The sequence below is a fragment of the Necator americanus genome, chromosome IV (genome assembly GCF_031761385.1).
Source record: "Necator americanus strain Aroian chromosome IV, whole genome shotgun sequence".
Taxonomy (NCBI): Eukaryota; Metazoa; Nematoda; class Chromadorea; order Rhabditida; family Ancylostomatidae; genus Necator; species Necator americanus.
In genome coordinates, this window is record NC_087374.1 from 38,638,283 (window position 1) to 38,663,732 (window position 25,450).

Consider the following 25,450-nt stretch of genomic DNA (forward strand, 5'->3'; position numbering starts at 1 on the left):
TTCCACGCAACCTTTGCCCCAACTTTCCATCTCGTCGATTTCTCAAGGTGGTACAAAAAAATATTTGTTGTGGTCTCATATGAATTAAACGATATTCAATACTTTACAAATATAGGAACTCTTTAATAATTTTGTTATTAAACTCCGGCTCCTTTTTTCTTCAAGAATAGGGGACCGGGAAGATGACAGTAGAGGAAAAGATGGAACGGGAATGTTTAGGTAAGGAAAAAAATAAGTTCTTATTTTTTTCCTTACCTAAGCACTCTAACCTCTAACCTACTTCTTATTTTTTTGTTCCTAGAGCATAACGGTAATATTTTCTGTTACTTAGCCAACAAAATATATCGTAATGCGAGATCTGTGGAGTTACGATCCGCTGTTTAGAACGCAGAGAGAAGAAATGTGGCCCGTTTTGAGATCCTGAAGGCGAGGATCGAGTCGAAACATCCGACCAACAATAAATTTGGCCACTTAACAATTTTCTTTAGAGTTTATCCTCGAACATTTCCCGTCAAAATTTATTCTGCTCTCTGTCTTTTTTTTTGCCCTGTTGCCTTTTTTATATCTGTCCTTTTTTTTGTATTTTTGCTATATGTCTTTTTTTGTCTTTTTGTCTTTTTTGCTATCTGTATTTCCTCCTTAACCTCGTCTATAACTTTTTTCCTCACCTCACGCATACTTCTCATTTTCCCTATATCTGTCCTCATTTTATTTCATTCTTACTTCATTCCTTGCTAATGATGTCCAACTTTTATCGTCTACATAATCACCAAGCAATCAAGGACTTCATTCTCCTTCAGGATTCTTCCTTATTTCCTACCTTCTCTTCTTTTCACTCATCCTTTTCCTCCTTTGAATCATTGCTTTACATTTTAGCTCTCTATCCTCACTGTTTTTCCAATCTCCGCTTAAAACAACTCAAAGAGCACGCAAAGAACAACCTCATGTGTCCTCCAACGAGGAACGAAGTGCACTGGAATCGGTGATCAGTGATCCCTCGGTTTCACCACCTTCTACATCTCGCCTCTATGTTATGACTACTTTTACAACACTCTGCACAACTGCGTCCACGCAGGACCAACGGTCACTGACAGGTTTTTTCTTGGTGCTCTACATTTTTCTCACACTATTTCTCTGTGGCGTGACGTACTAGCTGTTTATTCAGCGCCGCTTTTATCGCAATCACTCGAGGTGGACGGGGAAAAAACGATGAGTGCTCGATTTTTGAGGGATTGTTTGGGAAATTCTTCTGTTCATTTTCGATCAGTGAGGTTGCCGAGTCCCCTCTTACATAGTAACCAGTTCTCTTTAGTAAAATATCCCTGGGAATAAATAATGATGATGAGGTTTTCGTTGATCAATCCTTTCGGGAATCGCGGCAATTTTTTCGAGTTTAATTTAGGGCCAATTCTTTCGAGTTTAATTCAGCACTGAAATTTTTAAACACTCATCCGGCCCACACAATGTTTTCCCTAGTCCCAAAAATCCATGAAGTCAGCGTTTTTATCCTCGTAAGCAATTCTGGAACCTATTTGTCGCCCACGAAACGATGAAAAGTTTTGTAGACTCAGTCGAAACGTTGAAACGCAGCGCGCAGATCTCACTTCTCTTCACTCATTCTTCCAGGAGTAATTGATGATAAAATTTGCACAGAATATTTTTTCGGAAATCGGAAACGTTACTCGGAATCCATTCTAACACCCACTTAGCTCTCTGGATTACTTTGACAGCCTGATTGAAGGCATCACCCCAGGAATCTGAGGTGGTGCAGATTTCACGTGGAGTATTCGTATATGGGATGGGAGACTATGGAGAGGAGGGTGATTCCGTCCATTTCTTCCTAATTGCCGTAAAAAACGGCCCGGAAGATGCGGCGCCGCACAAGGCTGGCGCGCTCCAGTCGAACTCCTTGTGGAAAATAGTGCGCCAGAACACCTGAAGCCGTATCCGGCCGGGCCATTTCTTACGGAAATTAGGAAGAAATTGATGAAATCGCCCCCCTCTCCATAGTCTCCCATCCCGTATACGAATACTGCACCTGAAATCCGTACCACCTTAGATTCGTGGAGTGATGCCTTTAACTCTTTGACGACAGTGCAGCTCAACGGTGAGCTATGTACACATTTTTCAACGAATATTCATGGAATCAACAATTATTTGCTAATGATTTAGTGATTTTCTAGGAGTTTTCTGTACTTAATATTTTTTATTATATTTATATTATTATTTCCTTGCTCAAATATAGCTTTTAAAAGACAATTGGCGCCAGATACGCAAAAAAAGGCGCTGTCGTCAATGGATTACAGGGGAACCGCAGCGAAATCCACCATTAGCGCGATGCTTACCAGCACTGGACAACGAAAAGCTCATCCAGCTTTCTTTCTCCAATCTTGCGGCCACATTTACTTTATTTTTACGGAAAAGGAACTAGTATTGAAGAGATACTGTAGCAATGGGAGAAGGAGATCCATTTAGGTCGCAGAAAAAACGCGAAAGACTCTAGTAATTTCACGTTTTTCAGAACCATTATTCCAGAACCATCCAAATGGCAACCGCCTGGGATCTCAACGACTACCGTACAGTGACCGAAGTGACAGAACGCAGCATCTGATCTGCAGTTCCAGACTCAACCGAATACAGTAGGGTCAAAATGACATGAAACCTGATGCAGTTGCGTAAGCGGCTGCGCCCGAAGCGCGATGCGGTGCGGTAGAACCAGCGGTTAGGATCGATGAAGGACCATCAGTACTGGAACTGCAACAATCCATGATACTAGCAAAGATCCTCCCTCAACTCTAACTGCTACGCTCCTCCGCACTAGTTCTGACCCGACTTTGCCAAAGATTAGTAACGTGTGGCTCCTAAACCTCAACCAAGTGGAACTGAGGTAACATCCATGACTGAAATTGCCTTCATTCTACTACAACCGTTAGATGTCGGACTGACTGCGTATCAAAGCAGTCTGTGTCCGTGTGATATCCTTGTTTTTGTTTATTATTCGTCATTCATCATCACACAAATCGCTACAGATATCCGTCATCAAAGTCACCCGTGAGGTTAATGACTGTAGCAACTCAAAGCAGAAGACCTGTGGAGAGCTGAACGTGGATTGAAAAACGAGCTTGTGTCTGGTCTGATATGCACTCGGATTCAGTCATTGGACCGTTTCTGTTGTCCCAGGATTGACTCAGACTTTCTGCGTGGGCGACAACATGCCATTATATGCACGCATGGGTGTGTGTTCTCGTGTACAGTTCACATTCCGCATGTCCGCCCGATCATAGACCTGCAATCGAGCGGCTGCTGGAACTACAAGAGTGGCGATTTGAAATCGTCTTCCAGAAAGGGCCCTAGCTGTCCATTCGGGAAAAAATAACGAAACAGCCGTCAATTTGCCCGTCCCCTTTAGGATTGGAGCTCAGCAAACAGTCGTAGTACTTTTTCTTACTCTTGAAATAGCAAGAAGAAGTATTCGACCTTCGGACGAGCGTCTGGCATGGCAGCACCAGAAGGAGGGGGATCGCAGGCGTCAGCTAGGATGCCTAGATGAAAAGGACTAAAATTACAGTTTCTGCGTAGAGTGTATATACACTTGTTTCAAAAACGACCACTGGAGATCTGATAATGCAAACCAAGAAGATTAGGTACGATGCGATCAAGCCAGAAGGTCATCACCAAGTGTATACCGTACATGGTTCCTGAAAAGAACTGTTTCTAAGAACATTTGATAGTAGAGGAGTTGGTGAAGATGGTATTCATTTATTTATTTAATTATTTATTTATTGAAAACACCTGCAGGTGTGCCATAAAACAAAAAATAAGGTGGAACAGAGCTCACTAGAATATCCTCGTCAATATGAGCAGGAAATATGGCAGTGAACATCAGCTTTTTGCGAATACTCAGAGTAGTTCCAGAGTCGGACGTCTAGGCTGGAAATATGGATTACAGCACGTTTGAGCTTCTGTAATTCCGTACTGACAGATTATGGACGATTTGAATGGGACAATATTTGGTCACCCTTCGACAGGATTTGATATCGCCTGTCTAGTTTCTGCTAGTACAATCCTAGCTCTAAAATTTTAATTATAATTTCAATTATATTATAATTTCAATGGTTCTACTTTATTCTTACGACTAAAAGAACCTAACCCGCTTACATCGTCGCAAAACGCTCCAATCAATTTACATATTTTCCATTAATTTAAATTTAGGTGAGAATAGGAGTAGTCTTTGGTTCATGTAGGATCCGCATATTCTTTCACGAGGTTTTTTTTTCAAGTTGAAAAAAAAAGATTGGAAGTGATGAGTTCGCAGTAAGTACAGTTTTTTCCCCTAAACAAAATCAATAACAATGGGAATGACAAGTTTTTGGTAGCCAAACTGAACAACAACAAGAGAAGTAGCCAGTTTTTTCTTGGGGGTGAACCGTATCAGGACACGGAGTGGTACCCTGTGCAGGAAACATCCGGCTTCATCACATCATCTGTCATAGTATAGATTAATATTAAAGGAGCGTCAATTATTCATAGGAATCTACAAAAAGAGCGCTTCATGCTTTAATATTATTATATTATTTTGTATTAATGTTCGTAGTTCCCACAGTGTTCGGGACATTGTATGAATTATTAATTAATTAAATGTAGATGTGCTTAAAATATGAATAATTTGTCTTAGTTGGAAAAAAGTCCTTTCGGTAAGCTATCAGAGCCACCAGTTACCGTACCTAGGTCACGATCCCTATCCTTTTGGCTTGTCTCCTCCAATGTTACACGATGATTTTTTGACACAATTTATAAAGAGAAGAAAAACGTTGCAGGACAGAGAGAAAAGCAATTTTCTGTAGTGCAAATATGTAGAAAAGGGGATTTTCACAAAGAAAATCTCTTTTTTTTTTGCTCAATATCGGAACAAAATCTCTTTTTTTTTCATTTTCAAAAGAGTTCTTTTTGTGGACCATGATTTGTTTTCTATTTGCGATCAAAAAAATACGCGCCTACGTCACCAAGAAACATAATCCCTCAAATCGTAGACTATGAGGAGATGCGAGTGATTGGGTCAAGAGCCATCCTAGCAGGGATTTTTGTGACTCTTTTTCATGAAAACAGTTTTCCATGCCGTTTTAAAATAATTAGAATTCAAATAAATAAATAAATAAAATAGTTTATAGAATTTTCCTAAGTATTTTCAAATGACTTACAATTTACAAAAAAAAAGCAGTATAATATTATAATAATATGATGTAGGAAAATAATTACAAAAAAGTAAATGATTTAAAAAAAAAGAATGACAGTGCAGGCGGCTTCATTTGAAAGGTTGATAGTGGATTTGGAAGGATGCGCTGTGGATCCTGAGACCTACGGCTGCTTAGAGTATCTCAAACCTTTCGCAAATTCGAACAGTACTCTGGAACAGCTAGCAAGCTAACTGCTTAACGACTTACCGCCATTAGTACTTTCCGGGCTGCCCTGAGAAGGTGGAAAAATGACGGAGGAACAGAGAGGAGAAGGCAGAATGAGTTATTGAGTTACTGCGAAGTTTTGCTATGCGGAAGACATAAATGTCATCGTGTTTGAGTCCATCGTCAGCACTAATTCCAAAAGATCCACGAATCGATGAGGTAAATTCTTTTCTAATTGAAGAAGAAAGGATTTTCTCCAGAAATTTCACGCAGTTCCACCCATCAAAAGGAAGGCAGGGCTTGAGTACATACCCTACGATGCAAAAATAACCTATGAAAAGTTTACAAAGATGGAAGATTTGCGTGGATAGAGGTATTCCTGGAGCTGTTGTTTGTGGACTTCCTGACTTTCGATGGTTTTTTGCGACAGAAGGAACAATTTCTCCGAGTACATAAAAAACGTTTGACAGGTATGACAGAGGAAAATGCTGTAACCTTTTTCACATGTCTGCGTAAAGAAAAAAGCCAAACCCTTATAGTTCTCTTAAAAGTTCCCTCATTGGACGTAATTCGACTAGATTTCGGATCTCATATAAATCCAGTAAGTAATAATTAAATGGGTATAAAGTTACGGAACTTTTTTTCTACTTTTTTTTTCGCGTGGATAGAGGCGTATTCTTGGAGTTGTTGTTTGTGGACTTCCTGACTTTTTTTTTTACACAACATGTTGTGATTTTCGGCAAAGCGACTCCATAAACAACATCAAGAAGAGCGATAAGTAAGAACCAGAGGAATATATTCAATGTTAGGGAGTGAAAAATTCGAATTTTCCAGAAAAAAGCGGGATAAAGTACTCTATTTCGTATTTTGTTGTTCGATGCAATATTAAACGAGTTTCTCCTGAATTCCCTTAAAGATTTCTAGGGAGCTTCTACTAAAAAGACTCCGGAAGTTAAAAGCGCTTTTTTGAGCTGCAGACACATGTAAACTAAAGGATTTTACAATGGAAATGATAAATCAAACACCAGCATACAAAAACCAAAAATCAAACATCCTCAGAACTCCTTTAGGAGCTTCTGTTGGAAACTTCCACATAAAACTTCTCGAAAAAAATATACAAAACGAACAATTTATTATTTGTATAGGCTGCATGTGCATGATGGTACTTCGAGACGTAAAGAAATAAAGAAAAAGAAAATAAATAATGATAATAAATAATAAGGAACAAAGAAGAAGAGATGAAATACTTCTGAACATCCCCGTAACCTCAATATTCCCTAATGTTGCTTGCGACTGAAATAAGTTTAAAAAAATAACAAAAAAGAAAGAAAAAATAATGAAAGTCGTGTTTCCACACTTGAGTCATATTTGAATAAAAATGATTTTTTACTATGCACGACGACAATTTGCACGAAAAATAATTACTTCGTACATACTTTCAAAGAAGCGCCGCTATCTTTTCACTTGATTATTTGATTTCAGAGTGTTTATTTATTCCATCATTTAGAAATTTAAATTTACTAGATTTATTTAAATTTATTTATTTGATTTCAAGAATTTCAATTTGAAAAACAGCACAATCAATTGATCAATAACCACAAAAAATAGATCTTAGATATTATCCACCAGCTTCAATACCCGTATGAACCTTATAAATTCAAATCAACGAACCAAACGGTGAAGGTTGAGTGACGGTAACCCCCCAGGATTGGTCTCTGCAAAGAATAAGGTTATTCTATGTAGATATTTTAACTGTGTTTATTCTATGTTGAATAGAATGCTGGATGGATTTTTTGGACGAAAATACTTCTTTGAAATGTTTATAAATAAAATATCTACTTAATTTTATATATTTTTCGATTTTTTCTTCACAAAATCAATCTTCAGAGAATAAGTGGACTAGTTAATGGTTTTTGAACAAAAACCATTAACTAGTTCACCTATTTTCTAAAGATTAATTTTGTATTCTAAGACGGGAGAAAAAAAAACTCCTAACAGATCTTCCTTGATAAAATACTTGGATCAATCCGTCTCACAAATTTTGTTTAAAAAAAAAAATCACGCAGTTGAGCGAACTTCGTTTGTAGAGCTGGCTTCAATATTTAAGGAAACTGTTGGTAAATTATCCAAGAAAACAATTGATCAGAGAAATGATTTTTTCCTTGCATTGAGTAATGTACAAGTGTATCTATAACTAATTTTAATGGTGTAAATTTGTGATAGTTGCTCCATAAACAATTCGTTTATACCCACATGGATAAATATGTAATAAATAGATAAATAACGTCAGAAAAACTGTAAACTTGAGCAGCTTAAGCATATTTTTGAATTTTAAAAGCATATGATACAAATTTAAAGCGGTATTTAGCGTTCTAAACTACAATACACTAGGGATGTTAGTACTGATCAATGTACTCCAACGAAAGGTGTATGAATGTTTTTAAAAACAAAACATAAAACTGAAGATAAAAAAACACAGCCTGCACCACCTACTCGATCTTTTCGCAAAGAGACCCAAACATCGTCAATTTCCTTATATGCTGCCTTTGGGGTACGTTTCTTGATAAATTGAAGAGCTGAAAATATTGTTATACCATAAACAGAACTTAAATACGGAGACATTTACTTAAATCTCTTGGAAATATGTACGTAGTAGAAATCAAGGAAAAGACTGGAAATTTTGCTGTAATTTTATTTAATTATTCTGAAATTTAAAATTTGCGACAAAAAAACCAATTTTAAAATTAACGAATTTGCGCCGAATTTTGTGAATTGCTCGGTTTCAATTTAGAGGACAACAATTTTTTTCTGTGATGTTGCTCTTGTTGTTATATCTTCATATCCTCGCACGAAATTCAAATCAATCTCAATCAATCTCAAACTGGTTAAAATTTCCTAGAAATTTGTGGCTCGAGGAGATAATTCACGCTTTATTGGAAGTCGCTATGTTACCTACCTATTATAAATTAAGTGGAAATTACCTATCATAACTTACTTCCTTATCTAATGGGATTAGTTATTTTCAAAATGTCTCCGTGAGGAATTCCAAGATAACTTGAAAGGGGTAGCCTTCACATGAGGCAAGCAGAGAAGTGAAGACGGTTTTCTATGGCTGCTATAGGCTGTGAAAGATTCATGTTTCTCTGATGTTATTCACCAGTTCACCTTAAACACCAGTTCTTAATAAGCAGTTAAAGTTGTTCTGGATTACGGCGCAGTCTAGCTCAAAAATAGCGAGGGAGCCGGTTAAGCGATGCATCTCGACTTAAAATTCATTTATTAGCTACAATAGTTTTTGATCGCATGTAACCGATTTTATCCACGGTTTCTTCCATTCATTCGCCCACTTTTTTTTCATTTGAGGTTTCAAGAGAACTAGTAGCTGCTTAAACTTTTCAGACCACAGAAATTGCCCTCAGGCAGTGGCTAGCTTTGATCTAATTGGTCCAAAACGACATGAAACTCGGTGCTCGGTTGCGGTAAGCGGTTGCCCTCAAAGCGGTTGGGATTGAGGTGTGACCATGAACTGAGACCATGAAATGCAAAAATGAATGGTTCTATCAATGATCCCCTTCCCCCCAATCCGAACCACTGGCACCAACTCTAAAATTAAAAAAAAAACTCGTACTACCGGTTATTTTTCCAGGATAGACCATAGGACGCGATGGCCTACGATGCTAGGACGATATCAAACCGACAAAGCTTGATCTTTTTGCTCCTGCAATCATTCCTGAGGTGTTTACAAAGAAGAGATCTTAATAGTTTCCAGCCTCAGTTGATCACCATGCCTCAATTCAGTTTCCACCTCAAATTTTGAACGAAATCTTATCAAAGAAAAACACCAAACCGCTACAGGGATTCGTAGATATGGTATTATTCGTCATATTGTCGATTAAGCGAAAGGAACCTGAAATCCTGAGAAGACCCTGAGAAAGGATTTTCTCAGGATTCAATCGTTCCCGCTCCTTCGAGAAGACGCTGCTGGTGACCGAGGCCAAAAACGTCGAAGTACAAAAAGAAAGGAGGCCACTAATTTTCATACCCTACCTACACTTTCACATTCCTCCGCTCTTAAATACGTGCCTTGGTGAGTTTTGATGCTCTTGATTAGTAAACCATCCTTGGAATCGTACACGGGATGAATCCCTGCTCATTCTATTCTTTTTGGCTCTATTTTCTATATTTATGTGTATTCATCCTTGTCACATCCTTTTGGCACGTCAGTGAACATAAATGTGAACATAACATAAATGAATAAATAAATAAATAGGTAAATAAATCAATAAAATGCGCTTTAACTGCTAATACTGCTTTCAATGTTTAGCTAATCTAGTGACCATTTGACATTTCTGGGCCTCCCACAGTGGGAGCTAGACCTGTTTCACAACAATAAGCCCGCAGATAAATCGGAGCCGAGATTTCTGAAGAATATATGTAACATTATTTTCATGTAAATCTACGAGTTTCAAGGTTAAACTCGTCACTAAATAATAAATACCCCTAAACCTGAATACTGTACTGATAAATAATGTAAAGCACGAGTACTCTGTTAATTTGGAAGTGAAAAATATAGATTTTTCACTGTATTTTCTTCATTGTAACAAAATAATAGGGATACTGCAGGAAACCGATTACATAGATCACATGAAAAACTTTATAGCTTTGTACTGGGTCAGAACAATTTAAAAATATCAAAGTTAGCGCTGAAATCACGAAAGAGTGTTAAGAAGAAAGAAAAAGAAAAAAAAACGTTAAGAAACTTTGTAAAAAAAAATATAAAAAGATGAAATTAGATTTTTTTCCAACCTAAAGCATAACAATTTCAAGAGCTCGTATTTTCCCTTATCTTCTCAGTCATTGGCGACCCTGTGCTTACAAGGAACTAGGGAAAAGGAAGGAAAAAGGAGGTCTTTTGAGGAAAACTCGTGGAGGAGGAAAGCTAGATGAATTTTTCAATGTTCTGTGCTCATCAGTGATTATGGTTGCTCATCGTGATGCCTTTCACTGCACTGGTTACCTTTAATCAGGTTGTCCAGGTAAGAAAAAGGAAAACTGGACAAAGGAACAGAATTGTGGATCTGAACTCTAACAACTTTACCACGAAACTGACGTATTAAGGTAAATATGTGCTAAATTCGATCAGAGCGAATTTTTTAAGCTCAATAATCTGTAGAAGCAAAACGAAACCAAAAAAAAAATAAAATAAAGAAGAAAACCATTGCCTAATTACGAACTGTAGACTACATCTAAAACGTCAGTTGCTCTGGAACACAACTACTACATTTATGATATGAAAAATCTGCAAAAATTTGTATTTTTTGATACAGAAACCCCTTTTCCATCAAAAAACAATAAAACATCTGACTTCTACCAGAGAATGCTTCTCTTTTTGATCTCTTTCACGTATCTGCTCTGAAAATATCTTTCTTTTACCTTAAAAATGTAATCATAGAAATCTAAGTATATAAGCTCCGGCTAAACGTCTGTAAAAATCCTGACTGGATTTTCTTAACTTGCTGGAGTTTTGAGAACACCATTTCCACATACTTGTGGCCATCTCCCTGTGATCTCTATGACTAATCTCTCAAAAATATGAAAATGCAAAATTAGTTGTTTGAAAAACCAATAAATTCCATCAGAGCAAAATCAGTCAGACATTATACTTGTCCTCAGTGAAATCGATACGTATCGATCCCCAGTTCATATCGTTTTCTTTCGCCGTTGTCTCCGACGAACTCAATTATACCCAAATGAAGAACAGATCTCAGGAACGATGCTAGACTGTTCATTGATAACTCTGAGGTGCTCAGTAGTCGACAGCTCAGAAGGCATAAATCTGGACTTGGAAAAATCCATAATTTCTTCTACTGAATCCGAAAAAAAAAGCGAATGCTTAGCTAAACTCCAAAAGATTCCATCAATATATAAAATTACAGCATGTCATTTGAGCTGAGATTTTTTTGAGAAAAAAATACGGTGCCCGTAATTCTTTGGGGGGGGACGGGTTCGGGATCACAGAACCGCTACCGTCGACAAGCACATTTTTAGGATGAGGCGAAAAGTGGAGTTACTGGTAGTGAACGGGTCTAAATAGCGATTCAATGGATGTAAACAAGGAAAGAACTTCAATTTCTACAAAGTCCATACTAGAAATCCTTGAAAAACATCAGAGACCCTTCAAACTAATTTTTCATAGGACATTTTCTCTAATTATCCACTCCATCCACACTATCTCAACCCTGTTCTACGACTTCCCGGCTTCTCCGTCCACCATTTCCACGCTCATTTCCTTTCCATTACCACGCTCTCTGACGTCGTCTTTCTACGGCTGCGTCCCTTCGCTTCCGCGTATTTCCGCCAACACTTTTCCTCTTCACTCTTCTTCTCTGGAATTATCCGGCGGTCGTCCGTGGGGGCCCACCTCCGCCGTCACTCTGATTCACACGAACAAAACGTCGCCGCGCTTGCGTCAATCGATCACCCCTCCTGCGATGAGGACACGCCCACTTCAACACACGAATGCTTCGGTGGGGTAGTTCGGGATGAAAATCATCAAAACGAGGGACTAGACGGAAAATAAAGACGTAGGACGGTGGTAGATCAAATTCTGGAAAACTATAAAATTTCTGCGCAATTCGCCCGCATAAAGGACGAGAATCGCGCAAAAACCCATTAACGCTACCGTAGACCGTTTTACGAGCTCGTTAATGTCGGCAGATGTGATTAAAGGACAAATGTAGATATAGATGAGCAGGTAAATATGCTGGGGATAGGTGCTAAAAAAATATTTTTCTCTCTTCAAAGGCGAAAATGATTCGCTATCACTTTCTAGAGTTTTCTACAATTAATAATTCCATTAGAGCTTTAGGATTCATTGCCAAAAACACCACAGCATACGCTAAAATTATTTGAAAGACACGAAAAGTTCTCTCTGTGTAGGATTTTCAAACTTAAAAAAAATTAACCAAATTTATCTACGTCAAGGATTTTCAAACTTCCTTATGTGAAAAAGTCATACTATCCTAAATACAAACTCAAATTGATCTCCACGAAGAAAAGGACTTTTTTGGAAATCTTAAAAATTTTATAAGGCCAACATAGTTATTATTCTGCGTTTAAATAATCAAATCCGGAAAAACAAAGTCGATTTCATCCAGTGCAAGCAGTTTGAGTATCGCTGATTCTAAAATTCCCATTCGACCGAGAAAAACAAGGATAGCATGGCTTTTAGGGTTTGCTAATGTAGAAAATGTTTTTTGATGGATTTCTCACGAAAAACCTCATGAAAAATATCGAAGAATGAGGCAATGAGGGTTTTTTTCTCAAATTTGTAGCTGGGTGCTTGTAACTTATACTCTTACCAGCCTAAAATCACTGAGAATGAAGTGAAGCAAGTCGGGCCAGCTCGAAGATATCTTAAAATGATTTGTAAAAAAGAGAAAAATTACCAAAATAATAAAAAAAATGCAGGCTATTGAAGACAATTGGGAGATATCCCCCTGTTATCGCGCAAGAACAACCAAGGGGAACTTTTATTGATCTAGAGGCGAGATATCATGTGGATCGAAGAGATCAGTGTGACTCTTCCAGACCCGTGTAAATCAGAAAATGGGAGAATCTTTTGAGTTAGACTGAATTCTATCAGAAAACACAAGTTACAATCCAGGATTTGACGAACCTACACAATTGTTTCAAATGGCTTAGAAGCCCAGAAGGACAAAAAGCGAAAAGTGTACGATTGTAAATTCGTCCTCGACCCTCAAAATTGAGCAAATTGATTTGATCTGAGTTGAGCAACGTGTTTTTGATCTCTTCATCACTTTTGGACCTGCATCGATTCTACATATTTGTGATGGAAATAGACCAAGGTCCCCTGATTTCTTTGCTTTTGTAAAAAGCTGCGTAGAAAGATCTAACTGGTACCATCTTCTAATCTTTTATTCACGTGTTTTAGATCGGCTTCACATAAACAATCCTTAGAATCCAAAAGAAGCAACTTTTTTTATCCATCTGTAGGATTTTATTGTAGGAAACAGTTCCATCACAATTCCAGGTCATCTTGTCTAAGACGCGAAGGCACCGTGCTTTGCATAACGTTCACGTTTAAGAAGAAGAACATTCCGTACATAAATCCGTAATTTTCATATTCACATTTTCATTTTCCTTCATATTTATATTTTCACGCCATGGAATTGTGCCTTCGAGACTTGAGGTGGAGGATGAATTTGAATGGAAATGGAAATCGAACTGGAAAACTCCACAACAATTGGAAAAATAGGTTATTGGGTTAATGAGATTATTACAGGTTATTTCCTTTAAGTAATCGCAGGAACAGACGGTTACTTGCTTTTCGAAGCGAAAAAGTTTGTTTCTTTATTTTTAGCCATGGCCCATTTTAGTTACTTACTTATGTAAGTACTTCAGTAACGATAACGGCTCATATTTTCATAAAACATCGCATTTTTATATCACTTCATTTGCTTTATTGTCACATTTTACAGGAGAAAAAAAACTTTCCTCATAATTTAATTACTATTACTATTAATTAGGTATGTACTTACGTAACGATAACGTTTCACCTTTCCATGTAAAATTCACTTATTTATAACCCTCTATTTATTTTCTAATCACATTTCACTGAAGAGGAAAAAATGCTGCCTCATGGTTTGCATTGCAGCTGCAAATGCACCAGTCGAAGCTGTTAAGAAGATTAAGAATTAAAAATAGAACAAATCGATTAAAGCTCTTAGTCCCAACGAATAATAATTAAGATGGAACAATCAACAACAATATTTTTCGTTTTTTTTTTCCTATTTTCATCAAATTTCCACTAAACAATCGATTGTTTTTTACATACAAAAGCACGCATTACAACGTCGCAATTCTCGTTGTTCCAGTTCTCATACCAACCATGATCCGATGTATCCTGAGCGATCTGGAATCCTCTTTGTGAGATTTGGAGACTATTAGAAGAACTATCTTATTGATTTTCTCATTATTTATTATATAGTTATCATTATTCTCTTATTGTTCTTTATTTTACTCATTTATTATTATTTGAATCATTTATATGATCATTATTTATATTATTATCTATTATTACTTATTATTGCTATTTAGATTTATTCTTGTTGTTCATTATCATTATTATTTATATTATTTGTTACTATTATTTATGTTATTTATTACTGTTGTTTATATTATTTATTATTATATTATTATTTATCGTTATATCATTTATTATTATTATTGTACTAATATTAATATTATTATTTTATTATTGTTTATTATTGTTTTAGTATTAATAGTATTATTTTATTATTATATTATTATTACTATTATTACTATTATTATTATTGTTATTATTGTTATTATTATTATTATTCTTACTATTATTATTATTGATACCATAATAAGAGGGCCCACCTCAACGCAATTTTCCTTCCCAGGATTGTCAGGTTGTTTAGGAGCCCAGTTGATGTAATCAACTTTTGACCGATCTGACCACTCCCAAGAGCTTCCTAAGAAGTTTTGCATATACCCATAGGTGATGTTACATTTTTAATGAAAGTAAAGATTTTCAACCAGACACATACCTTTAGCTTGCAAACCGATCCATGTCAAATCATGTGGATTGGTTTGCTCTTTATTGGTTCTGGCAAGGTCTGAAAATGTGATTTCTTTGATAACAAAACAAATTATTATTACTGTGTCACGTTGTTACTAAGAAATTTTCTACAAAACTTCTGAAGAATAAATAAAGGATAAAAGGTATGCCGTTAATCGATCCGCTTGGGATACGCAGACTTCAACTCAGAATCGCCTAAGGAATCACCCCATGAATCTGAGGTGGTACGGATTTCAGGTGAAGTATTCGTATACGGGATCGTAGATTATAGAGAGGGGGATGATTTCGTCCATTTCTTCCTAATTTCCGTTAAAAAAACGGCCCGGAAGATGCGGCGCGTAAACAGGCTGGCGCGCTCCAATCGAACTCCTCGAAGAAAATAGCGCGCCGGAACGCCAGAAGCCGAATCTTCCGGGCGGTTTCCTACGGCAATTAGGAGGAAATGGACGGAATCACCCACCTCTTCATAATCTATGCTCCCGTATACGAATACTCCACCTGAAATCCGTTCCACCTCAGATTCGTGGAGTGATGCTTTTAAGGTTTACGAACGTGTGTTTAGCCTCCACATCGACTGAACAATGTATTAGAACGGGGTTTTTACCCTCCCAGACCCAGATTACCAGACAAATCTGGTACCAAGCAATCGACTCCGGAGAGATGAAGGACTTGCTTGGTTCCAGAACCGATCGGTTAGAGCATAATCGAAAGAGTGTGTCAATCAAGGAAGACGAATAAATTGTTGCGGTCGCCCGGGTAAACATAAGTGTTGGCGGCTATATTTATGCCTTTTTGTATAATTTGTTGTCAAGACAATGGAACAACCTGAATTATCAGCTTTCTTACCGGTACTTTCTTGACTCTTTGACAAAAAAAAAGCTTGTTTCGTCTCAATTTTATTTGTTTATTTTAGAAAAATCATGAAAAATCATGAATAAAGACCAAGAAACACGCAGTTTTTAATTAATTTGTTTGTTTTTTGTAGCCAAGATTGATATTAATTATTCTCTCCCAATTAATAGTTCAAAAATGATTCACTAGTAATAAATAAACATACTTGCGACAAATGTGTTTTCTCGTTCGGAATGTATCGATGCGAGATGTCCGCCTTGTTCAACGCAGAACGCTTCAGCATCGTCCCATTTTTGCCCAAAAAAGACCTGAAACGAAAAGAAGAGTATACTCATAGCTGCGTATTTTGCGTGCTTTGGATTTTTTGGTGATTTAGTAGCCTGGAAGAAAGTTTTGAATTCAATCACCGCAATTTAGAGTTCACAATTCACTAAATTTATAGCTATTATTAATAGAGGTTAAGATTTATTGTTTAAATATCAAGATGTTGGATTAAAAGATGGGAATTTCTCACAATTATGTGCAGCATCAAAATCTAGGAAAAAATAAGGAAGAAAAAAAAAGAAAAGAGGAAAAAATAAGGAAGAAGAAAGAAGAAAACAATTACTTAACTTATAACAAGAGTTCGCCTGAACAAAATACGTCCATTCTGATTCACAATGTGCAGCACATTGTCGTTGTGTGCATACAGCTGGTGCTGGTGTGGTAAGAGCTGAAATAAAATTGTTCTGTTCAAAAAAAAAAGAAACATATTTCCCGAGAATATTCAATCACAGAAAAAAAAGCAATCGTAAATTATAATTGAAAAAATCCTGATTTTTCAATATTTTCAGCATGCGTAGCGAGAAAAGGACCTAACGCAACAAAAAGCTGTAAGATTGCGAGATTTTTGTCTTAGAAGTAGTCGTTTTCTCATTCAAATCTGCCTTAGGAAATGCTTCTAATCGCTTTTAAGCGTTTTTATTCACGGTAAAATGAATTTGAACTAAATGTCCTTTTCGAATAAGGAATGGATGTTTATTGAATTTGAATTTTTTAACCTCTATCATTAGGAGCTCAAGCCAGAGACTTCCACAAATGATCCTATTAAAATAACATCCTATTTCGAAGCTACAGTGCTAGTTTTCAATTTTCTAAAAGATAGGAGCGGTTGTATAGCACTAGGTGATGACTATTTTTCTTGGAATTTCTCCATGACTTTGGGAAGAGACGACAAGAATACAAGACTGATTCGTATTGTATTTGTAGTGTAGCTGTGTGTATTTATAAATGTGTAATACTTTTGTTTACGCTGTTTTTTTTCCCCTACAAATAGTATTTTAAACGGAAATCCGTACTCTTATGCATCAACCCCATTCGATTTAAAGCATTTTTGAATTGTAATCGATGTCTCACTTCCAGTGACTTGTTATGAGTAAAATGTATCCGACGAGTTTTTGCTTACAAGTGGCGAGTGCGCTCGAAAAATCTGTGCCATAAAGAATGCCGTTAAATATTGGTCCCAAGTAAAAAGGAGAAATAATCTCCACGATACTTCATACATCTTTAAGAATCCAAACTGTGTGTTCTCCATTCTTATCCACAGCTACATAATGTTTTTTACAAGACAAAATCCGAATTGTCGAAAAAATATTCATTCATTCATTTACTGCGCTCAATCCCGTGCCATCGTTTTTTTTTTTGTCAAAGTAGGAATTTCGTTTTTTTAGGGGAACTAAGATTAGAATTTTTCAATTTACTTCACTTGATTCTTAAAGAATTCTGTTTAAAAAAAGACCAATGTCGTTCTTACGTCGCATAAGAATAGTATTTTTCTGAAATATATCTCTATACCTCAATTAATTGTGCAATTTCAATCAATAACTCTCTTCCATCTCCTGGGCAAAATAAATTTAATTCCTTGACAAAGAAAATTTGAGAACGTCATTCTTTCTTAAAAATGATATCAATTCCTTGTTTTCCTACACACGAACTGAGAAAAAAAAATGTGTTTTACTTGGACATGTGGGTGGTGGTGGACAGGTTGACGCCAGTTGAGGAGGAACAGCGCATGCATACGCTTTCGTCACTAAGCATCCGTTCGCCATCCATCGCCCGTCGCTGAGTCGTGAAGAGGCGCAATCGTTTCCTGATTGCGGTTGTCCTGGAATTTCACGAGATTTGAAAATAAAATTAAAGAAATTTCCTGAAAATTCATCTGCAACAATACATGATTTATCTAAAGTAGGTCTCCGCTACACGAAAATCGGTCCCTTGCCTAGCGTAAATTGTCTTGCGCAGCCCCAGGTTGCGTCAGGCGCCTCACGCAATCCCGGTCTTTGGATAAATGGAAAATAAACGGTCTAAAGTTCGTAATTTAGAGAAGTTTCAAGGATTTTCTGACTAAGTAGTAGAAAAAAACTAATTTCTCGGAACTTGCTGGGAAAATAAGGACATGATTTCACAAAATTTGCCTTCGCAAGATTTCCTTTCTATAATTACAGTAGAGCGACTGCCAAAATGTTAAGAATGTTAAAATGTAGCTAAAATGTTCTCAACACTTTTCCAATAATACGATGAGTCCTAGGAGGAAATAGAAAATAAATTGCACCATTTATTTTCAGTTTAAAGGCATCACACCACGAATGTGGGGTGAGGGTTTCAGGTGGGTTATACTTATACGGAGCCGTAGATTATGGAGAGAAGGGTGATTCCGTTCATTTCTCCCTAATTGCCGTAAAAAACGGCCTGGAAGGTTCGGCTTTGAGCGTTCCGGCGCGCTATTTTCTACAACGAGTTCGATTGGAGCGCGCCAGCAGTGTGCACGCGCCGCATCTTTCAGGCCGTTTTTTACCGGGAGATTCGGAAGAAATGGACAGAATCATTCCCCTCTACATAATCTACTAAGCCGTATACGAGTACTCCACCTAGAATCCGTACCACCTTAGATTCGTGAGGTGATGCCTTTAATCCTATGCTCGGTATATTGTGTGAGGCCGGCTTGAGGCGAGATGAGGACAACTTGCCTTCGTTCCTAACTCCAATACTATACTATACCATGCGTACCTGAGCCCCAATTTGTGTATTGAAAATTGCTGCCGTCTGTCCATGCCCATTTCCCTGTGGTCACCAGGTCGCTGGCGCCAATCCAAAAATCTGACGCGGTCGTAGAAGTCAGAGCTGTTTTGGCGTTGTCTGAAAACGAGAGGTTACCTAAGCATTTTCGCGAAAATTTCACTTGAGGATCTACTTCTAGCTAAATTTTAGACTGAAGTTATTTTTAATGAAAAACAGTTTCCTAATTCTAGCAAATAGAAAATGGAAAGAACGGATTGAAAATACCAGAAATGACGTCATTTTCAAAAGCGTTCGAAATTGACACCAAATGTCCGCCTTGATTTATACAATTCTGTTCCGCCAATGCAAATGCAGCTGGCTCCGATGTGAACGTATAGCATCTGGAATATGTTTAAATATGTTTTCAAAGAAGTTGAGCGTAGAAATTTCTGGCAAAACTTCAGTAAGCATCCGAAAGGAACTCAAGGATCATGACACGAGGGTACTTACTTAATTACTCAGATACTTAGATGGCCCGTCTTCACTAGAGGCGCGGGCCCCAGCATCTCTTCCACTCGTTTCGTTCCCTCGCCATCGTCATCCGAGATATCCTCAAGTTTCGTGAGTGACGTTGACGAGGTCCTTGAGCCGTATCCAGCTGAGCTCTTAGGTGGTCCATCCGTGTAGCGAACACGTCACCCCATCTCGTTGGCGGTCTCCCTCGAGGGTGTTTAGCGTCTCTTGGGATCTACTCTAGCGTTCTTTTAGTCCCTCTATCGATTCTTCTCATAATGTGACCGGCCCATCTGTTTTGCTTTCGACACATATTCCGCTGGGTCGCGAAGATGGGTCTTTGGTCATTCCTCTTAAGTCAGAGCTGCGAAGACCGGGTAGTTGTTGCGTGCGCCGGTTAAACTCCAGAAGACATCTCTCAAGGGCTCTGTGGGTAGTAAGTAGCTTCCTAGACATGGCAGCGGTGTCTGCCCTAGTCGCCGCTGCGTAACAGCGCTGGAAGTACTGTCGAGTCGAACAGACGGGCACAAAGATCTTGGTCCGTCAGTTGGTCCGTAGCTTCCCTGACAGTTGCGACTGCTGCCCATGCTGCTCTCTTTCTTCTATTCAGTTCTTCTTTCAAGTATTTTTCCATGTTCATAGGACGTCCGAGGTTCTTCTTTCTGTTTATTCGCAGTTCTATTCTCTTCCCTGCTTTGTTCAATTCGTTGAGCATCGTTTCTGCTTCGTTGGTACTGCTTGAAAAGAGGACGATGTCGTCCGCGAAACGAAGGTTCGAGAGAAGTTTACCATCAACACGTATGCCCCATTCTTCCCAGATTTCATTATCCATTGCAATGCAGCCGTGAACAGCTTCGGCGATATTTTATCGCCTTGTCGTACCCCCTTTCCAATGGGTATGGTGAGAGGGCGGTGGAAAAGCTGTATCCTAGTCGTGCATCGATCGTAGCAATTGGCTAATGCCCTCACATACGACGCGTCCACACCTTGACGGACCAGCGCTGACAGTATTGCATTCGTTTTTACGCTGTCGAAGGCTTTCTCATAGCCGACGAAGGTTAGAACAAGGCCACGCGGTATTCCCGGCAAACCTCTATAACCCTCGAAACGGTCTGGATGTGGTCAAAGCAGCTGAACCCCTGACGAATCCAGCTTGTTCTTGAGGATGAGCTTCATCCAGCGTCCTAGATATGCGAGTGAGGATAATCTTGGTGAACCAGTGGTCACCAATGGGGATGATCGGACTTGACATCGGGGTTGATGAATCTCCGAATCCTGAAATTTTTAAAATTTACAAAGAAATACAAAGGATTACAAGAGTGTGCATGATATGTTCATTTCTTCGTTTCTTTTACTCTATAGGGTTGTATTTAAGAAATATTATCTGTAAGAATTCCGATTTATCAATCAAAATTCGGAATTTCCAGAAATTATTCGTTTAAATGCCATAGCGCTACTTGATTTTATTAAGTCATAAATATACAACCACAACAACCCTACTACCAGAAATATGATTATGTCTACGGATAATCGTGAAAAAAAAACCCTCTAGCAGACAGCGCTTTTTCTATCTGTGTACCCACGTGTTGTGTCGTATCTACTCCTGACACGAAGGTACACAGAAGCGCTGTCAGCTAGAGGGTTTTTTTTTCCCACGATTATCCGTAGACATAATCATATCAAAAAATTTCTGGTAGTAAGGTTGTTGTGGCTGTATATCTATGACTTAATAAAGTCAAGTAGCGCTATGGCGTTTAAACGAATAATTTCTAGAAATTCCGAATTTTGATTGATAAATGAGAATTCTTATAGATATTATTCCTTAAATACAACCCTATAGAGTAAAAGAAACGAAGAAATGAACATATCATGCACACTCTTGTAATCCTTCATATTTCTTGGTAAATTTGAAAAATTTCAGGATTCAAAAGAAATTCTACTTCGCTTTCTCAATCTCTCCTCAAAAAAAAAGAGCGCTCGAGAAGATAGGTGTATTCGAATAGACCCCAGATCGAACAACGAAGATTTAGAAATGTTAAATTATACAGATCTGAAGTAATAATTTTGAAATTTTCATACATAAATATTTTAGTTGATGTTTGAAGATGCTTGTTTTAGTAGTTGTAATATAAGTAATATATATAGTCTTTAGAATAACCTATACATTACGTAGGGAAACAAACGCTATGTAGTCTCGGTGTAAAGCGTTTAACGGATATTCAAAGTCATATGCTCATCATACTTCATCTTTTTTTTCTTTTTTGAAAATGTATGCACAATGGCACTATTAGCATTATTATTTACTACTATTATTTACTATCGTTAATATTTGTAACTTGTTCCTCGAATTCGTCTTAAAGCGAGTCATTTTTTAACGAGTCATGCAATTATGATTCCAAATACTCCAATGAATTCTTCACTTCTTTAGAACAACCTACACATCACTGTGTAACCGCTCCTTTCTGGATTTAAACTGTTCACAAACATCTTCTCGTACTATTTCGTATTACTTTTATTGAGACATGAGTGCTCAATTTAAAAAAAAAGTCAGGATCTTCAAAAAGAAAGAACAGTTTTAAGAACGTAGTGTAATCCGCAAAAATCCGCTTACTTGTTAAATTGAGCGTTGAAAACCCCGCCAGACGGGCATTGATCTCCGAAAGTCAGCCCAATGAGGGTGAGCAGAAGGAAAATATGAAACATGGGCCGTTTGTCCGGGTTGCAAGAGCGTTTTCGACGAAACTTGGTTATCAAAAACGCGGAGCCCTTTAATGACTATTGTTCTTTGGTTGTAAAGATAATGCTGCAAAGCGATTGTCTGCACGATATTCCCTATAGTCGAGTAGAGTCCAAGGACAGTTGCTCTCGATTCTCTTCTTAGGAGGCGAGCATATATCTCGCTAAAAAAAAATCACTAGATTTTCGAAACTACACAGCATCAAAAACAGAAAATTGCAAACTGGAGGCCATTCCCCACGTTAAAAGCTAGATTTTCGGTTTTTTTTTCCGAATAATTGTCCTCAAATAAGTTACGGTATCTTCTTTTCTCGACTCGTTTTTATAACATCATATGAAGTTTCCATAGCTGAGGAATGAGATTATCCCGAATCCCAGGGGCTGAAATTTTGTTTGGAAAAAATATAAGAGTCATAGGCTTTTTTCTTCAAAAAAAGGGCATTCTAACCGGCACTCTATCAATAAGTGTAAACTTATTTCATTTAAGCAGTTTTTTTTCAGTTTTTTCTTTCAGCCAATTCAAACAATACAATTGTTTATTTATTGAGCGAAATGTTTATTACAACGCAAGTTTGTTCTCAACGAAAACTCCCCTCGTTGTAAATGGATATGCCTTATGTGCGCGTTTTCCTCCTGAAAAAAAAAATTAGGATTTGAAGAAAAATATGTTCTCCTTTTTGACGTGTTTCCATTTTTTTTTTGTAGAAAACGTACTGCCAGATGGCTTTAATGATTTTGCATCTCGCTCTGATATTGATAACGCTGTAGATACATCATCCGCCTGCTCGACTTCCCATTCATAACGATCCAGAAATGAACCGAAAACTCGTTTCAAGCCGGCAGCGCACTAAAATCAGTGGTTCACTTCGGCTATGATATTCCAGAAAAAAAAAACTAGAAAAAAAAAACTCATGCGCTCCTTGTTAAATATTGAATAGCAATTATTGTAATTTTGGTATTAAAAAAAACGATCTACACACCTCACTAAATAGTCCGTAATAATCCGGTCGATCCTCATATTTTAGTGTTTGCAGATAATCATAAATTTTAAAGAATTCCTCCGGACATGTCTGGAATCGCAATTTAAATGACTGCATCGATTCGAATCGGAGGAATATTTCAATTTTTTCGCAGAAATTATTCGCTTCTATGTGCTTAACTGGATTACGGTACTGTCCGTAAATACACAAAACCCCCTTAAAGAAAGTATCGAAAATATTTACACGTATCACGTCTTTGGCCGAACTTTTTTCTTTCATTTCTAAAATTTCTTTCTCATCACCAAGACGATTCCAAGGTAGTCCGATATGAAGTTCAATTAGCATGTAAAACCATGACCAAAGATCATCGACTCGGCCCTAAAATATCGGATAAAGGATAATAACGGCTGGAAGTGGTCCCAAGAAGAATCCGCTGCTAACCTGCTCCTTTCTGTAGTGAGTGTTAAGGCTACAGTACCGTGGAGTCCCGCGAAACAATTGATCGCCATCACGTGGTTTTCGTATCGCCAACTTACCATTACTGTCCGAAGCAACGAAAGATCTTGCCATCCCTGGACAATAAGGATCACAATTTTATAGTTTATGTTATTTCTACAATGGAAAACGTTCAATTACCATAATCGATCAGGTACACCATTCTCCTGTCCCGTCCGATTCGCCCAATCATAAAGTTCCCCGGTTTCACATCGCGATGAACGTAACCAATTTCATGTACCTATAGCTCTGCCCCTTACTATTCTCTACTTCGTCAATTTCGCTACAACGTACTTGTTTTATGGCGTAGAGGGTGCTTATCGCAAGCCGAAGTGTTGTTGATTCTGAAAATGGCTTTCCGGCCTCTTGTTTAAGTCGTAACAAATCCTTGCCGCATAGTGATATTACCATGAAGCTGAAAAATTCAAGCATCAGAGCATAGGTGCGTTAGAGAGGAGCCGGATCCTCCTTAGGTGAAGGTGGACCAGCTCATGTGGTGCAACCAAAGTGATGAGAATCGCATCGCCAACCGTCCCAAAGTGAGAAGAAGGAGATCCATACGCCAATCCTTCAAAAGTGGAGTGGGTCCTTTCTCCAAAACCGTCAAAAAGTTAAAGGTATCATTCCACGAATCTGAGGTGGTACGGTTTTCAGGTGGAGTATTCTTATAAGGGATAGTAGATTATGGAGAGGAGAGTGATTCCGTCCATTTCTTCCTAATTGCCGTAAAAAACGGTAAAATGCGGCTTCAGGCGTTCTGGCGCACTATTTTCTACAGAGAGTTCGATTGGAGCGCGCCAGCCTTATGCGGCGCCGCATCTTCCGGGTCCGAAACTGAAGGAGGTAGGCGCACCCACCCCTATCGCATTTATTCATCAAACTCAGTCGAGATGTATCCGTTTGATGTGCTGACGCGCATCCAGAAGGTGAATTCGCGAAGACGAGCACGGCGATGGTGGCTCCGTCGCTCGCAGATGTGGAGTGTGGGTGGACGATCGCTACGACCAACCCGCCCATAGCCAAATGTACATCAGAAATAAATTCACATTGACCAGCGTTCGCCTTATCCGCGGTGAAGGTGACGTACAGTTACGTTCATTTCGACTTTACCCTCAACAGAATCAATCAATCAATAAATCACACTAACCAATACTTATCACGTTTCCCAGAATCGTACAATTTGATAGTGTGGGGCATTTTTTGTAATTGTTTAAGGATGAACACTTCCAATTTCAATACGCCACCTTCATAGGAATCGTCTTCCACCTGAAATGATTTGTTTTCATATGGTACCACTAAACAGCGTAAGGAGGACTTACTTTCATCGCTGCGAAGAAATTTTTTCGATTCTTATCCTCAACCTTATACACAGCTCCCATTCCACCTTCGCCAAGTTTCTGAACTACACGCCATCGTTTTCCCACAATCTAGAAAGCAAATATTTTGTATTATTTGTTTTTTTTTCTCAAAAAGTCCCTAAAAACACATCTTCACACAACACAACAAACCTTTCCTGGCGGAAGAGTTCTAAGATCCTCTTTAACAGCCATCGTGGAGGAAAGCTAGCCGATGGTAGCAGTCGAATAGTAGCAAATGAACCTCACCCATCAATTCTTCTTAGTTTATGTATGGTTTTGTGATAAAATAGATATTCTCCCAATCCTTGCTTATACTTGGCCAATCACATTCTGGGGAAGACGTCTACGTATACTGATTACCGTGGCTCCTGTTCGTAATTGATTAAAAGCATCACCCCACGAATCTGAGGTGGTACGGATTTTAGGAGGGCAATGCCTATACGGTGTCGTAGA

The 25,450-nt window shown here is 38.0% G+C and overlaps 3 protein-coding genes across 4 annotated transcripts in view; all 3 read right to left on the reverse strand.

Annotated features, from left to right (window-relative positions):
• RB195_003993 (uncharacterized protein) overlaps positions 1-19,594 on the reverse strand; it is a gene marked incomplete at both ends in the record, with an annotated part of 43,088 nt that extends 23,494 nt beyond the window's left edge. The window contains 10 exons of one of the 2 annotated variants that reach the window (XM_064201897.1): positions 3,449-3,542; positions 3,633-3,698; positions 3,793-3,925; positions 7,893-7,975; positions 14,253-14,334; positions 14,826-14,920; positions 14,996-15,064; positions 16,085-16,187; positions 17,938-18,022; positions 18,925-18,974. In XM_064201897.1, the coding sequence (XP_064057778.1) occupies positions 3,449-3,542; positions 3,633-3,698; positions 3,793-3,925; positions 7,893-7,975; positions 14,253-14,334; positions 14,826-14,920; positions 14,996-15,064; positions 16,085-16,187; positions 17,938-18,022; positions 18,925-18,974 (860 nt within the window). Of the gene's footprint in view, positions 1-3,448; positions 3,543-3,632; positions 3,699-3,792; positions 3,926-7,892; positions 7,976-14,229; positions 14,335-14,825; positions 14,921-14,995; positions 15,065-16,084; positions 16,188-16,514; positions 16,592-17,875; positions 18,023-18,924; positions 19,054-19,200; positions 19,317-19,490 lie in introns of those variants that run through there. The other variant, XM_064201898.1, reaches the window with a different exon arrangement.
• A 306-nt stretch (positions 19,595-19,900) lies between these two features.
• On the reverse strand, positions 19,901-20,260 carry RB195_003994 (uncharacterized protein; the record flags this gene model as incomplete). The annotated part of the gene is made up of 1 exon (XM_064201899.1): positions 19,901-20,260. One exon carries the CDS (start codon positions 20,258-20,260, stop codon positions 19,901-19,903), a length of 360 nt encoding a protein of 119 aa, XP_064057780.1.
• A 2,463-nt stretch (positions 20,261-22,723) lies between these two features.
• RB195_003995 (uncharacterized protein) lies at positions 22,724-25,189 on the reverse strand (the record flags this gene model as incomplete). The annotated part of the gene is made up of 10 exons (XM_013453220.2): positions 22,724-22,797; positions 22,879-23,011; positions 23,145-23,234; positions 23,388-23,522; positions 23,586-23,716; positions 23,781-23,880; positions 23,934-24,054; positions 24,787-24,905; positions 24,959-25,066; positions 25,148-25,189. 10 exons carry the CDS (start codon positions 25,187-25,189, stop codon positions 22,724-22,726), a joined length of 1,053 nt encoding a protein of 350 aa, XP_013308674.2.
• Between the last annotated feature and the right edge of the window lie 261 nt (positions 25,190-25,450).